General features: G+C 37.8%; 1 protein-coding gene across 4 annotated transcripts in view; it reads left to right on the top strand.

Moving 5' to 3' along the window:
• LOC139149726 (leucine-rich repeat-containing protein 57-like) overlaps positions 1 to 15,473 on the top strand; it is a 32,174-nt gene that overhangs the window by 4,061 nt on the left and 12,640 nt on the right. For all 4 annotated transcript variants that reach the window (XM_070721665.1, XM_070721664.1, XM_070721661.1 and 1 more), the window contains exons 2-3: positions 3,681 to 3,816; positions 7,362 to 7,630. In XM_070721665.1, the coding sequence (XP_070577766.1) occupies positions 3,696 to 3,816; positions 7,362 to 7,630 (390 nt within the window). In that variant the 5' untranslated portion in view covers positions 3,681 to 3,695. The remainder of the gene's footprint in view (positions 1 to 3,680; positions 3,817 to 7,361; positions 7,631 to 15,473) is intronic.

Here is a 15,473-nt window from a genome sequence, read left to right as displayed (position 1 = left end):
CTCAGGGTAACCTGTTTAGAGCTGTATCAGAAGTTTAATGCTGGGAAAAACTCAAGGCTTCAAGTCTTGGCCTTGACCCTTTTACAAACTGACACGTATAATTATTCTATATCTGGGCTTTATTCCCAGAATTTTGAAAAGTTAATGAAACCAGTTTAGATTGAATGACCCAACATTAATCATTAAGTACCCCAAACTTCGGCTAATAAGGCTTTAATCCTACATTAATCGTTGGATGACCATAATAGCATAGTATTGTTTACAAAATATATAAAAAAGCCCTGAAAAGTCTAGAAGCATTCCAGTATGATTTATGCAAATTGCATAATTTCTGATTCTGCCTCGTTTGCAATGCAAAGCCCTGCAAAATGATGATTCCAATGCTAATCTTGCTTTCACAGACAAAGTCACCTTTTAGGAACAAAATTTGGAGTCATGCGTGCATGCATGGGTATATTTAGTTGGAATGTGTCTTGGTGAAATACGGTATATTCAGGTCATAGTACAGGGTAGAGTTCATTCCTAAAAGAGGAACAAAGTTTAGAAAAAAATATAAAAGCTTTTGAAAATGTGTTTAGTTTGTATTTGTCTTGGTCAAGAAGAGGAACAAAATTTAGAAATAAAATTGAAGGTCACAAAAAGGTCAACTTAACAAGATATATATAATACTATGAATTGTTGTTGTCATAGTAATAGTGATTGTGATAATGAGAATACCAGAATCGATACCACTTGGAGCTCTTTATAAGATTTGTAGTTAGGAAGATTTGCCATCCTTGCATTCTTTAACAAATATGAGCAAAATGCTTGTTATCCAATCAACAGCCGATAAAACTAATTTGGAACAGATTATACATGAAATAACAACATGATTTTATAAATGCACAGAAGTGAACATTATTTTATACTCAATCTTTTTTCCCAATACGCTGCTTTGAGTGGTGGCAGACTATTTACTAAAATCATGTGATGGCTAGACTAGACAAGTGCATCCATTTTTTGCCCAATTGAAATTCATGACATGAATCCAGTGACGCCTCTGAAATCACAAGAAATCCAAGCAAAAACCAGCTTCTAACAGCCTGTGTATTTTCAATTTTTCAAGAAATAAAGCATTCGCATTCAGAATGTTGATTGGCATTGAATAGGTGACACATTGGAGTAAATGGAAAATGTAGATGATATTTTGATATGCGGCCTCTTCCAAAATTAAACACGCATCCAACTAAATTCAGTCTGGTTACGTTTAACTGTAACCCCCAAGGGAGAAAGGGATAATTTCTCATCACAGTATGATTAAAATTAGAATGCTCTGGGCAGAGGGACAGGCTCAAAGACTCGAAGGCACGTGACGTCTATGTAACATGCCATCCTACATGTAGCTCGGTGAACTAGTTGACATACATGTACATCACACTATGCCAGGCTCATGGCTAAAAATAAATTATAGGCATCTGAATATATTTTAGACGGTCAATCTTATTGTACATCAGTGTGAGACAACACCTTCACCACCATGGTTTGGCCCAAACTTATTGTTATCAATGGCGATTGTAGACCTGTTCACAGGGAATTGGGGGTGAACAGGTTTAATACAGAGCGATCTCTGCAATATCATTGCCATGGAGGCCACGATGAAGGAGTTAGAGAGAAAGCCTGGTTATCAATGTCACAACAAATCAAACAGTCTCATGCAACTGTTCAAGTTAGCAAACACTTCTGTAGACTTTATATAAATTTCTGAAAAACTTAAAAAAGGGACACTTTAAGGTTTATTTCAAGAAATTCAGTGTACAGGTACAGGTAATGTAGGGCACAGTACTCTAGTAAGAGTTCATCTACTCAGTTAATTAATGGGTCTGATAGCATGTTTATGTATAATATTAATTTCCGTCTTATTCCATTGCAGACATATGAAAATGAGACATTTCATAATTACTGTATTCCAAGGATAGATATTTTAAGGTCCCTCTGAAACCACAGGGAAAGACATGTGGTAATGTGGTATTTTATGGGCAATGTTTGATTCCATTTCAGTAGATTAAAAGGAGAGTTAGCCGAGAACTAAAATAGTATCTCTGTATCAAATACTATTATTGGACTTATAGTCTCTTCATTACCGGTGTAATTGTGGATACACTGACGTAGAATAAGATGATCATTTGCAGATATCATAGCAAATTACTTTCATTCCATGGTAACGATTACCAATGGAAAGGAAAAGATCTGCATCCATTGTCTAGTGACGATGTCAGCCACGAAGGGTTTCTGACTCACTTTCAGATTCAATTTTGAACAGATTTTTAAAAATAGATCTCCATCATTCTGTATGCATTAACACAGTTCTTGTGATTGATGAGATAGGTGTTCAGCACATTTAGGTTAATTGAAAGAACAGCTAGCTTAATCTCTCTTCCTCTATATGTATGACCCAAATATGAAAAAACATATTGAATTGCATCATCTTGACTATGAAAATGCGCTGTATTCAATTATGTAATATTACTTTGTCAATTTACTGCTTCAGATATTAAAAATTTCATCACTAATTTTTGGTACAGTATTATGATATTGACGCAGACTGACACTCATATACCAGGTATAGCATGAAATGTTATAAAGAATGGTCAATCAAAGCTTTCTAAAATCCCTTGCATTTGTTCAGATTAGTCCTTTGCAATAAATATGTAATTTCTAGATGTGCAACTCTAGCCTGTATATCGATAACATACAGAGTCGTCATACTGTAAAATCAGTAATTTTTCAGTGCGATATAATTTTTCTAGTTTAATCTTCAAGATATTTTCCCTGGATTGTAATTTGCTGATACAAACACAATGAAATCTGTATTATTCAGCGATAGGTAGTGATAGTTCACTTGGATTTAATTTTGTTGATTTCACCTGCCAGCAAAAATAGTTTAATTAAATCTCAGTGAATAATTAATTTGAAAAAAAATCATTGAATATATTGACTCATTGAATACTATGAGTATTGTTGAACTTTGCTGAATCGTGACAAGCTGTTGCGAATACAAATTAGAAATTAATAGTTAACTTTTTCAATTGTAACTTTAATAATATGCTGTACATTGAACGTAGGAGCTCCCCTGCCCCCAGTCAGCTAGACACGTAGGATTACCTGTAAAAGCAATGTTTCTGTCCTAGTTTGTAAATTAATCATGCACACATAAGTGTTTTACATGTACGAGCTTTCTTGATGAATTGGTGCATATTCTGTTAGCATTAGGTAAAAAAAGATGCCAATATCAGACAGATATGAGTGTAACTTCAGGAGGGGGTCCTTCACATGAGGGATTTCAAACACACAGACCTGCAGTCACCGTGCAGGTAAATTTAGAAAAGCAAAGTGTAAGCCATGAATTGTCCAGTCCAGTTGCATCATTCACGCTATTGATCACTGACACTGACATTCCATTGAATTGCTTTCAATCCTAAATATATCATATTAAAAATCTGAATTCCTCATCAATGATGTCAGTAATTATCGAAATAAAAGATTTAGGATATCTCGTACTGTGTCACTTGGCATACCAGATACAGCAGTTCCAATGAAATACTGTCAGACTGGAGAAGGACACTGAAATATTATCTGTACAAGTAATGATGCGTCTGAACTCAATTTTTCCCCTCTCTCTCTCTGCTGTCATTTCCTTGCAGGTACCCCCGGAGTTGATGAGACTGACTAAAAATTTGAGAACCCTAGATCTATCCGACAACAAATTACAAGTCTTGCCAAAAAGCATCGCTCAATTTACAGTTTTGAAGAGCTTTCTTGCCAACAATAACAGGCTAGGTAAGTGAGTGAAGAGTTTGTGCTGGAAGTAAATTCATGCCAGCCGTAACTTTATCACCAGAGGACACATCCTGCGACTGTAGCCCCCACCATCTTCAAGCCATCTTTCCCGTTTCTCAGTGTGGGTTTTGAGATAATGTGGCTATATTGCGTGAATGTACATTAAGCTTCCAAAACAGAGGAAATTCTGAAAATTACTTTATACCTAGAGATCTTACCGTGTTTGCCCCATGAGATTGTGTCATTACAAGTAAGGATTCTGGAAAACCTTGCTACATCACAGGCCGTGTCAATGATCAAGCATTTTTTCCACTCACAGCTTGACCTGATAAAAATAACCTCTCTCATGAATATTGGTATATAAAGTTTGAGAGGTAACTACCATTTCCAGCCTCTCAGAGTATTCTAAAAACTGTTCTATATCCCCTTTCATCATAAAAAACATACATCGACTTGGCGTGAGTTTATAGAACATTGAGTTCATCTCATGTTCATAATGATACTGATTTGTTGAGGATTATCAAATCAAACAGTGTGTTTACATCTTTACCAGGTAATAACTTTCTCGCATATGATGCCCATGGTACTCTATTTTGTTTTCCATAAAACAAAATGATTTTTCACAAAATAAACTGAGGGGAATGTTCAAAAAATGAGAAAAGACAAAGGTGTATAAGAAATGAAGTTATATTGTTGAGGGCGCTTTATTTCTTGCTCATTGTGCTAGCTGTATAGTAGGTGAGCAAGGACAAGATTTCATGTCTTTCCACCAGATAACTGTCATGTATGTGTAAATAGAGCTCTCGTTTCATATTAGAGAAGTTACAAGTTTTATCAGACTGTCATTGTGTAGAGACAGTCAAATGGGTAGTTTTCAAGTTTGAAGGCGGAAAAGAGAATAAAAACTTGGCACTGATGTTCAATAAAAACGGCTAGATGCCTTTAAATGATATGGTTCAAGTTTGTTTCAGATGGAAAGAATATTAAGTGTTGGTGAAAAGTAATTTGCCATCTCATACTAATTTCACGGTAAAAGGGGAACAAAAGTGTTCTGTTTGTTTAAAGAATGTCCACAGTGGTCTTTCACTGCAACTGACATCTCTGTCTACTTTGTACAGAGTTCAGGATAACTGTTCATTCATCCTAAACAATGCTGCATACACTTTGTGAGTGGTCAACCTGTTGTGCAAGGAACACACATGGAGTGACTGCCAGACACTCCCATTGAACATGTGCTGCTGGGAAATTTTCCATTTGTGCTCTATAGCCAGGCCTGAATGCAGTGAGAATGGCCCAGTGAATCACACAGCCGTCACTCCCCATCCCTCAGTCCCCTTTTGTTCATCTTCATTCCCTCCACTGCACTGTGTGTTCATCAATTACTATGCTAAAAAAGACACCCACCGTGCCATGCAGTCGCTATGTGAGATGGTCCACACCTAGCTTTTGAAATGCTCAAAGGCTTTAGGGATGATCTGCAACGGAAGCAATGCTGTAATATTGTATAAAGTTCCCATTTATTTCGTCGTGAGGATTCTCTTGGCTGTGTAATTATAACAAAGGACATATTGAGACTGACACAGGCCTCAGATTTTGACAGAGTGAATATTTTGCTTTGTATTATCACACCAAGGTCAAACTAGCAGGCAGCACACATCTTGCCTTTGGTGTAACACAGGCTTCATTGTTCAGCTCACACCGGAGCTGTAGAAAAAATACAGTTACATGTACTATAATACTTTGCACAATTCACAAAATACTGTACTTAGATTGAAGATCCTACTTGTTATTCCAGAATGATTTAATCATTTTTTTCCCCCACCAAGTTGCGAAAAAAGTATGCTATTTGGGAAGTCTCCCCATCAAATGTGTTCTTGAATTGAAAACTGATTTCATGGCATTGACTGATATTGATTTAATCTTCAAAACTAAATTGTTGGATATTCTTTCATCTCCAGATGATTCTATCAGCTTTCTGACCATATTCGGTGTGCCTCGCTTGTAGTCATTAACATTTTGGCTGCTGTTACATTTTGATACTGCCAGTACCTTGTGAATTATTTTTGACCTGCTGTTAGCTTCCTTGCACTTCATCTTTCTTATGTCGTAGTGTCATGGACTAAGAAATTACTCTATGGAATTATATCGTGTCACTTAATATTTTATAACGTGAGCTGGTTTCACATAATAATTTTACATAGGGTATTCTCACATAGAATCAATCTTGGCAGGATAGTACATATTTGCAGAGGCAAGTAGTATGCAGTGTCTATAACAGTCTCTCCCTTTTCAATACCGGTTATTTTTTTCAAGGTTCAAGAATTCCCAGAGAGCAAGGTCTTGGGGAATCGCTGGTTTTGTGAGTTTTGTTTCCTTTAAACTGTTATAAGGAAGTTTTTAGTAACTACAGTGAGAAAACCAAGAAATGTGGTTTAGAGCTCTTTTCTCTGGTATAAAGCCAAGTTTTTTTCTTAATTGTTTTCTGTCACCAGTTATGTGCTTCCAAAATGTCATTTTACTGAGCTTTCCAGAGATATTGTATGGATTATCACTAAGGACTTTAGGCAATGGGTACAAAGTATCGTCTCTCCATAGATTTTGATTTGAGCAAAGAATCTGATTTATTTTTGGACAATAGAACTTCACGCATCAGCAGCAAGGTGCGTGTTTCCAGACAGAGTTGAAACAGTAGTGCATCATTTTCTTTTCATCAGCAAATCAAAAGCATTTCTCATTAGTTCAACCAGTTATACACATCCATAATGTCTTATTACTGAGCCTTCTGGAGTTATGAATAGACTATTGCAAAGGGACTGTAGGCAACAGGTGAAATACTGCGTCAGTCTATAGATTTCGATGTCAAGCAAAACAATGAGATTTATTTCTGGACAATTTGACTTCATGCATGGTGCCTGTTTTCTAGAATGAGTTGAAACAGTATACATCATTTTCTTTTCACCGACGAATCAAAGGCATTTCTCTCAAGTAGCCCGTTCTTCTTGTCTTTCCCCGATACCGTAAAATCAATCAGTGTCCGCCTCTCTTGCGTTGAATCGAATCCAAGGCAGCTGAAATTTAACCCTTTCACCCCCAGTTCCCTGTATACAGGTCCAACTTTACCATAGAAAACAATGGGTTTGGACCAAACCATGGTGGTGAAAGGGTTAAGGAGACCGAGGGAGGCTTCCTTGTTGGCAAGTGCGCCACCCGTCTGGGTGAATGCCAAATTTTGAAGATGGCTACTGGCAAACATGCTCACGGCCTATTCACTGTTTGGTATGTTCATTAATACTGCAGCACATGGAAGTGGGAAGAAACATGACCTCACCCCACTTAAATGGAAGTAAATTTTGTTTTGATGTACTAAAATTCACTTTATGATGTACCTTGCACCAAATCTTGGAAGTGTATCAAGAGTGCGTATGCCCCTCTCACTTGCATCAGAAACACAATATTTGGCTATCTTCCACATCTTTATGAGTGAGAAAATAAATAACATATCATAACAATACTCTATTTTCCCCCTCTCACTCTATTTTTTTAAGGTTCTCTTCCTCTGGAACTTGGCAGCCTGTCAAAGCTGGAGGCTGTCTCCCTCAACAACAACCGGATCACAAGCTTGCCGGCAACGTTCAGCAAACTGAGGTCACTGAAGACCGTTTCTTTGTGTGGAAATGGGATCACCCAGTTTCCTTTTGAGCTGTGCTCTCTGAAGAATCTGGATGTGGTCGACCTGTCCCGGAATAAACTTACCCAGCTACCTGATCAAATCGCAGACCTCCAAGCTATCGAACTCAATGTCAATCAGAATCAGGTTGGTTGTATTCACCTGTCTAAAAAGTTACAGATTTGCAAACTTCCAGTAGTACGTAATAAATGAGGTGCGGTGTCTTACTCGTATTTGAGGACTTTTGGATGATTGAGGCATGCGCGGCAGATGAAACTCGTTGCATTTGGCCGCAAATCCAATGACCCTAAGTGAAAGTTCAGAAGTATAAAGATTCGATGACAAAATTTATGATAGCACTTCTCCCAAACGTGATAAGACTGTTGAAAGTTTGACCATGCAGAGAGATTTCTGAACAAGAAACATGACAAAATCTGACAGGTGATCAAGACTTATTCTCTCCTCGGTGACTGTGAGTTTATGCATGATCATCAAAGTACAGTCAGACCTTCTTTAAGGTAATATGCACCTCGAAAGTGAAAGACTTAAACTTTTGCTCTAACTTTCCTCAAGGAATCTTTCAATCATTCTCTTTCAAAATAAAAAATAAAAATAGGGGGTCACCGTGCCAATAATAATTTTGGTACTAGAGAAACAAATTACCCAAGATTTACCGATGTTAGAAATTCAAAATGGCCGCCATCCCTATGTTAACTCTATGGAGAAAAATAAAAATTTTCGAATTTCAAAAAACTAAGCCACTAAAAAGTTTTCTTTCACCAAGAGCTTTAAAATGAACCCCCACATGTGGTATATCAGAAGAGAATCGTAAAAGTTTGAAAGTCCGAATGTCTGTCCCTGAGGTGCGTTCTACCTTAAAGGGGCAGGCTGTCATCCAGGTTCTATCCAAAAGCAAATTGACCAACCTGTCAAAAATTTCAATGGAAAACAAACCACTTACACCATGTCAATATTCACTATCAACAAAAACCTATGGGAGAACCATGGGACTGCCCCTTTTAACCCTTTCACCACCATGGTTTGTTCCAAACCCATCGTTATCAATGGTAAGTGTGGACCTGTTTACAGGGACTTTGGGGTGAACAGGTTAACGCAATGGGTTCCATTTTGTCATGCACATGCCTTAATTATGCATGGCCCATGACCACAGTAAACCGGTCAGGTTGAGGCAATACTTTCTGGTATTTAGTCGATCATTCTGTAACTCTGCAAACACTGCAAAGTCAACAAATGACCAGTTAGAGCCTGGAAATTGACAAATAAATTGTTCACTCTAGCTTAGACTTGGTTCAAGTCGGTGAATTAAAAAAAAATAAAATCATTTATAATAGTTTCTCTTGTGTCTCTCCTATTTCGTACAAACCTATCCGGAATTTGGCAGCTCACGCCAGGTTTTCCCAGCTATTGAATGCGTCGAGTTTGAGTCTGCGCAGTAGTGAGTTAGTTTGTGCCGGATTCACCGACTTGGACTTCTTGCAAGTACAGGCGGTGAGACGGACTGTGTACACAGTGACGTAGAGCAAATACAAAATGATTGACAGCCCCGCCGTTATTCTGGCCAATAAGAAGAACGCATGCTCTGCGAGTACGTTTTATATCTGGGCGAATAATGACATCAAGTTCGTACATCAATTGCGTTTTACAACTGATCGGTCGACCATCGCTAATCATGCGAGATTACCAAAGAAAGCTTGTTGAGAGTTACATTGAGGGAAAAGATGTGTTCGTCTGCGCACCAACCGGCAGCGGAAAATCACTGACATACGAAGTCGCCCCACATTGTTTTGATTTTCATCGCTTTGGGCACGTAAGAGAACAGGCTACAACTGTAAGGACGGTGTCCTTTTCCATCCTTGAATAACCGGCGACGATTTTCGCATTTTGCAACATGGGCCCCACAAACAACACAGATATTTTCACGCGTTTTCGGTGATACAACAGAGGTCGTGCTGACTTTTGTGGGAGTGATCGCACTCGACATTTTGTCAATAACGCCATGTGAGTTTTATGCACGTCTAGTTTGGGTCAATTGGTAACTCCTCCCAATGTGTAAAATTTAGTGATGTCATCTTATGAATAATATATGAGTAAAGAAAACGTCATCTCATGAATAATTTATAGCAACGCAGATCGTGCAAGAAAGCCAAGTCTATGATTCCGGGTGAAACTCCGCTGCATAGCGTTCACTCCACTCATCGCGTTCACCCTCATCGCGTCCACTCACGCGCGCGTTTCACATGAAAGCAGAATACAAATCATTGCGTTCACTCCACTCAAACATTCACAAATCACAGACTTGAACCAAGTCTAACTCTAGCTGTAAATTGGCCACCTTGTAGGTTGTGAAGATGGCTAATTAAAGTTAGATGTCACAGCCTAGAACAGTGATTATACAAGGTGTAGAGAATGGTACCAGCTCATCTGAACGTTTTGAAGTAAATGTTACCCAAGTATTTGTCCAGATTACTTAAATAGGCACAACTTATTTATTGAAATACAGTTCTTACAGAAAAAACTCACAGAAAATGCTTTGAAAAGGTCTCCTGAATGCATTGTATGAAAGGGAGAAACGGTTCCTTATTGAAAGCTGTGGTTCTAGACATGTTGAAACGAATATAGCTCTTGTCCTAAGTATAGATTATTTCCTAATTAATCCACTGACTGAACAATATGCACAATTTGTACAGTGTCCTATTGAAAGTCCACATCTTCTAAGGCTATTTTTAGCCAAATTGAATAATCCAGCCGTGTGTGTGTTACTATTGCCCTATAGGTGCCAGCTTTGACACTGGAACAGCTAGAGTCTGTGCTTCTGTCTTTGAAATGTCTAGTGTCACTTTTTTATGCGGTGTCTCAATCTCCAGAGATTCTTTCAATGATTGAAATTTTGTGTCGTAAATATAAAATGTTATATCTGTAGCCTCACATGTACGTGCCACAGTTCTGAACAGTGAAGGTATCGCCATCAACTTGCAGTATGTCAGAATTACCACTGCTTGTAAATGCTCCTGTTTTAATGAGAAAGAAACCTACAATTATGGGGGGCCTAATATTTTTTCAGAACTCTTATGCAAAAAGCAGCCTTTTGACATTTAAGAGTTATATATTTAGAATTAAATACGTCACCATTGAAATACCATTTGGCATGAATTTTGTTTAAAAAAATATTGGCGAATATTTAATACGATGCAAAGCAGCTGATTACATATAGTTTCCATTCTATCTGAGTCAAAGTCTTGAAATAGTGACAGAGTCGATCAGCATAAGAAAAGAAAGCAAGAAATCGATATGTTCCAGATGATTGAATGACACCGGGTGGAGACTGCCTTCTTGCGTGGACATACCACTACAAACACCTTTCCCTCTCTAAAGACAATTTTTAAATCCGCCTGATGCAAGAATGTTTCCTATAATAATTCAAATAAATTTTATGTTGTATTTCGGTATATGATGGCAACCAAAGGAAATTTCAAGAAAGTCGGAAATTGACTCAAAGAGTTCCAGATATCTTAAAAGCGAAAGACAACTCTGGTGACAGTGCATCATTCATTATAATAAATTTGTTCTGCTGTCAATGTGCATGTTCGAGAGTCCAACAGTATTATTTTCAGTAATGTGGTGTGACTATATTATATTATCAGGAAATACAAGCAGAAAAAAAAGTTCAGGAAACCCCTAAAGCTATTTCGTAACAATCTGATCAAATTGTCACGATCAGGTTTTATTCAGAAAGCTTTTTATCATATTAAAGCATTGGGACAATTGTCAATGATGACGTACGTACACATGCGTAACTCACTACATCCGTAAAGGGTCACTATGGCAGGGTATAAAACGTGACAGTATCTTGTAAAAGGGCAAGTGTACTCTGCTCTATGGAAAGTATGACGTATTGGAATTGATATTATGACATCAAAGGTTTAAGTATGCCGCAGCCACCCATTTAGTTGATGTGTCTGAAATACTGTTCTGTTTAAGAGTAGAAAATCACCGGAGGCATAATTTAGGTGTATTAACATAGGCAAGAATACATCAATATGAAATCAGGAGAAATTCTACCGGTGTGAATACAAGCAATTACGAAGACTGATGATTTAGTTTTTTCAAATGTGACTGGAGGTTTCTAGAAATATGCCAGAAGCTGACGCATGACTGTTTTTTGTAAAAGATTTTTTCAAATTTCTTTTTTTGGAATGCGTTTTTGATATTTGATAACGGTCCGGTCTACAAGTCAAGTCTGGTCCAGGTTTTAGACACCGCCTGAAAATGACTTTCTTGCCCCGTTGGATTTCTGATGCTGTGGGATTGGTAAGAGCAGGAAAGAAGTGATTGATTGAAAATCAAAATGTTTTGGCACTGAAAGCACATGATTTCCAAGGAGGAAGTTGATGGAACAGCTTAATCTACTGCAAAAACTGGAAAGTAGCACTTTACAGACACTGTGTAACATGTGACCCATCGTAAGTTTATGGCTTATAAATCCAGTCTAAACTAACCAAGTACCGTGGGAATTGTTCTTTGAAAAAGTATATGTACAGACTTACTGATACGTGGATCTTGAAGTATTACCAGTATCAATAGAATCATGATTTCAAGAAGACAAATAGCTGTGCGTGAGCTGAGCTGTGCATAGTTTACCATGAATCCCACTGGATCTATAAATTAAATTGCCTTAAATACACAATGTTTATTCAAGTGCAAAGATAATGTGAGAAAGATGTCTGTCAATGTACATGTAGCTAGTGTTGATACATTTAGTTGTAATGGGGTGTTTTTCTGATGGTTCTTGTCTCTTACACCCCACCGTCAAAGCTATGGAACATTCCATAGATGAGCAACCAAATCCATGTGCAAGCTGATAGTGCAAACTATTTTTCAACCAGTTTGCATCCAATTTAAAGTATGCCAAAACTCATCAATAACCTTGTTATTAGGGACTCACCAAGACCAAAATCTGGACAACTGTCAGCTACAGTAAATACTGCTGTTTATTGTACCTTTCCCAACATGACTATGCGAAAACTATGTTTTTACTATCATTTAAACTGCTTGATGAGGTGCGGTGCTGATCAGTCACTACAGTCAATGGAGTGGTGACCTTTTAAAAACTTTTATCATGTGACAAAGGCAGACTGACCTCACAATGGGTCTTATTAACCACTGTACAGTATGCCATCCTCATATGGCTGCCATCCTTTTCTTGAAAGTTGCGAAGCAGAAAAAACAGTGACGATGTCGGAAATATTCAGCGTTGCAGTGCATTCATGGAGCTGAGACAGCCGGAACCGTTCAGTCTGCTTTTGTCATGCGATTAAAAGTGAAAAGGTCACCGCTGAGGTGACTGAAGTGATGTGCTGTACCAAACTGTGTTTGGCAGTTATTTGGATAAAAAAAATGTTGGAAAAAACTGGGAAAACAGTAGTACTCAGGTGAATTTTGATTGGATGTTTGATCGTGGTAATTCCCAAATAATAGGGTATGGATGAGTTTTTGCAGACTGTAAATTTGATCTGACTTGGTTGAAAAATCTTGTGCAACTATAGGGGACTGCATTCGGTCACTCATCTATGAAATATACCGTGTCTAGTCAAAATCAGCTCATAAAAGACAGAAAACACTTCAAAAATCCATCATCACAGCTATGGACCCACAGCCATCAATACAGTCACATATGTGTCAAACTGTATGGATGTATTGCATTACATATTACATAAATACTGGTAATATATATTAAATATTTTTGTTCTCCCCCTCAAGCAATATTTCAGTTTTGAAATATCAGTCATATGCTAGTTCTCTTACACATTTCTGCCATGCTTAGTCCATTCCAGGAAAGTACACCGATTCGTGTATCTTTTAAAACGCACGCAATCAGATGTTGCTGCCAATACGATAGATAAACCGTGCTTGTACATGCTTTAAATTTAAACTGTGAGACGAATTTTCTAAATATTCTACGCATAGTTGGATGGAAGTGGAGGCGGATAATATTACTGTAATAAAAGTTTCAACTGTCTTGCTGAAATGGTATCAGGGGAGCTGATATGTGATACAACCTTGCAAAATTTCGTGCTTGTTTAAAGCCATTCAGTGCGGGAGTGGCCGTCCATGAAATGGTTTAAGTGTGGGATTGTCGTGGGAATGGCTTTCTTTATTTAAATAATAAAAAATTTGGTAGAAGTGGGTCACCAACAGTTGCATGTAAATTTGCATCGCTTAGCAACGGTGACATCAGAGGTCAGTTTGACACAATTTGAAGTTCCTCCGTTTGAAAGAGAACCGAGAATGAATGGTGAAAATTCCCGATTGCGAGACATTTGAATTTGACCGCAAAGGCCCCAGTGAAGTTCTCAGTTGCTTCACCTCTGGAAGGGAACCAACTGGAAAGATGCAATTTCAATGCGCAAAGTGACAGCACACCAAGGATCATGGCTACATGTAGTGAAACAAAGTAGATTGGCATTTTCAGTCTGCCGATATTGCGCATAGGCTTCTGAATATTTCATTATCTCTGGTGGGGAGCGTGTCGGCTCTCAAGTTAACATTTTACAATCAGTGCCAATCAGTTGCCGACTGTCATTTGGAGAAACAGTAGTTGAAATTTCAGACTTGTTCTTCACAGCAATCACAGGTGCCCCCCCCCCCCCCCCGCTATATCGCTTAGAAGTTAGAGATCAAATTTAACGAAGACTGTCGCATCCACACTTGCTGTCTATATACTGTCTGTCAAAGTTTCCACTCACATTCCTGAGCTTGACACTCATTACTTTTATTGATTTCTTCATTCAAAAATTTAGTCTGTCTTTTTTTTTTGTCAGTCGTTAAGATTCTTATGGTTACATTTAGTCCTGATGCAACTGGCCCAAACAAAGCTTCATGTATAGTTTAGGGGAGAACCATTTGATTTCTGGGGGGGGGGGGTATGGAGGATTTTGAGAAAAAAAAATTTGTCACCAGGTGAGAGAGAAGAAAAAAAAAATTGATCCTGTCATGGCCTGAGAAAAAAAAAATTGTCATAACAGACAGAAGAGAAAAAAAAATTGTCACAATGCACCAGAAATAAGCAAAATTTGGAAACCTTATTCTCATGTATTCTTTGCCGGCGCGCCGCCATAGGCGGCACAAATGTTTTACCACAAGCAATTCTTATGTTTCTTTTCCCAGCACTTATGATATAAGCATGCACTACATGGGTCTACTTTACACCTCAGTACACTCAATGTTTTCCTTCCATTTTCTGACCCAAGAAATCATATTTCAGGATTTCTGTTGCCATATCTCAATAGCATAGGCACTATCTAAAGGGGACTATTTGACTTCTGTAAATTGTGAAAATTTAAAACACAAGACAGGAGTCAATAAACTAGTGTTAAAACCAATATTATTTTCTCAATATGAATTTGTTAGAAAGATGTACCTTGACAATAAAAATTGAGGAACAACAAATATGATGAAATACAATGTGTGAGCCTTGTTTTTCTGACCACAAACACCGGATCGCAAACATACCATATTCAGGCTTTTCATTAGAAGCTGGCAGCTGGAGAAATGACACAAGAAGGTCACAGATTTTCCGTTCCTGTATATTCATTTGTCTTCAGTCTCTGGCAAACAGAACTGTTTTTCACAAATTGTATTGTCATTGTTTGGTTGTTGAATATTGTGACTCAAAAACTGATCATGCAAAAAATGTAAAAAATATCAGTGTTCAATGTCATTTTCAAACAGTTTTACCGAGTGCAAAATAAACTGAAACTCCTCAGATTGCACCATTAAACACATCAATTCTCAAAATTTCCAATACGAGAGGGGGAACCCCCTCTCGTGCTCTCTCCCCTTGGGGTATTCTAATAGTTTCATTAGTAAACAAATTAAAAAAACTCTCAGATTGCACCAGACTGCACCATTGCACACATCAATATCTTAAAAAATTCCATGTAAGATAGGGGAAAGCCCCTGTGACATTCCC

This window comes from Ptychodera flava, chromosome 14 (assembly GCF_041260155.1).
Source record: "Ptychodera flava strain L36383 chromosome 14, AS_Pfla_20210202, whole genome shotgun sequence".
In the NCBI taxonomy this organism is placed as follows: domain Eukaryota; kingdom Metazoa; phylum Hemichordata; class Enteropneusta; family Ptychoderidae; genus Ptychodera; species Ptychodera flava.
This window is presented reverse-complemented; position numbering and strand designations above follow the sequence as displayed.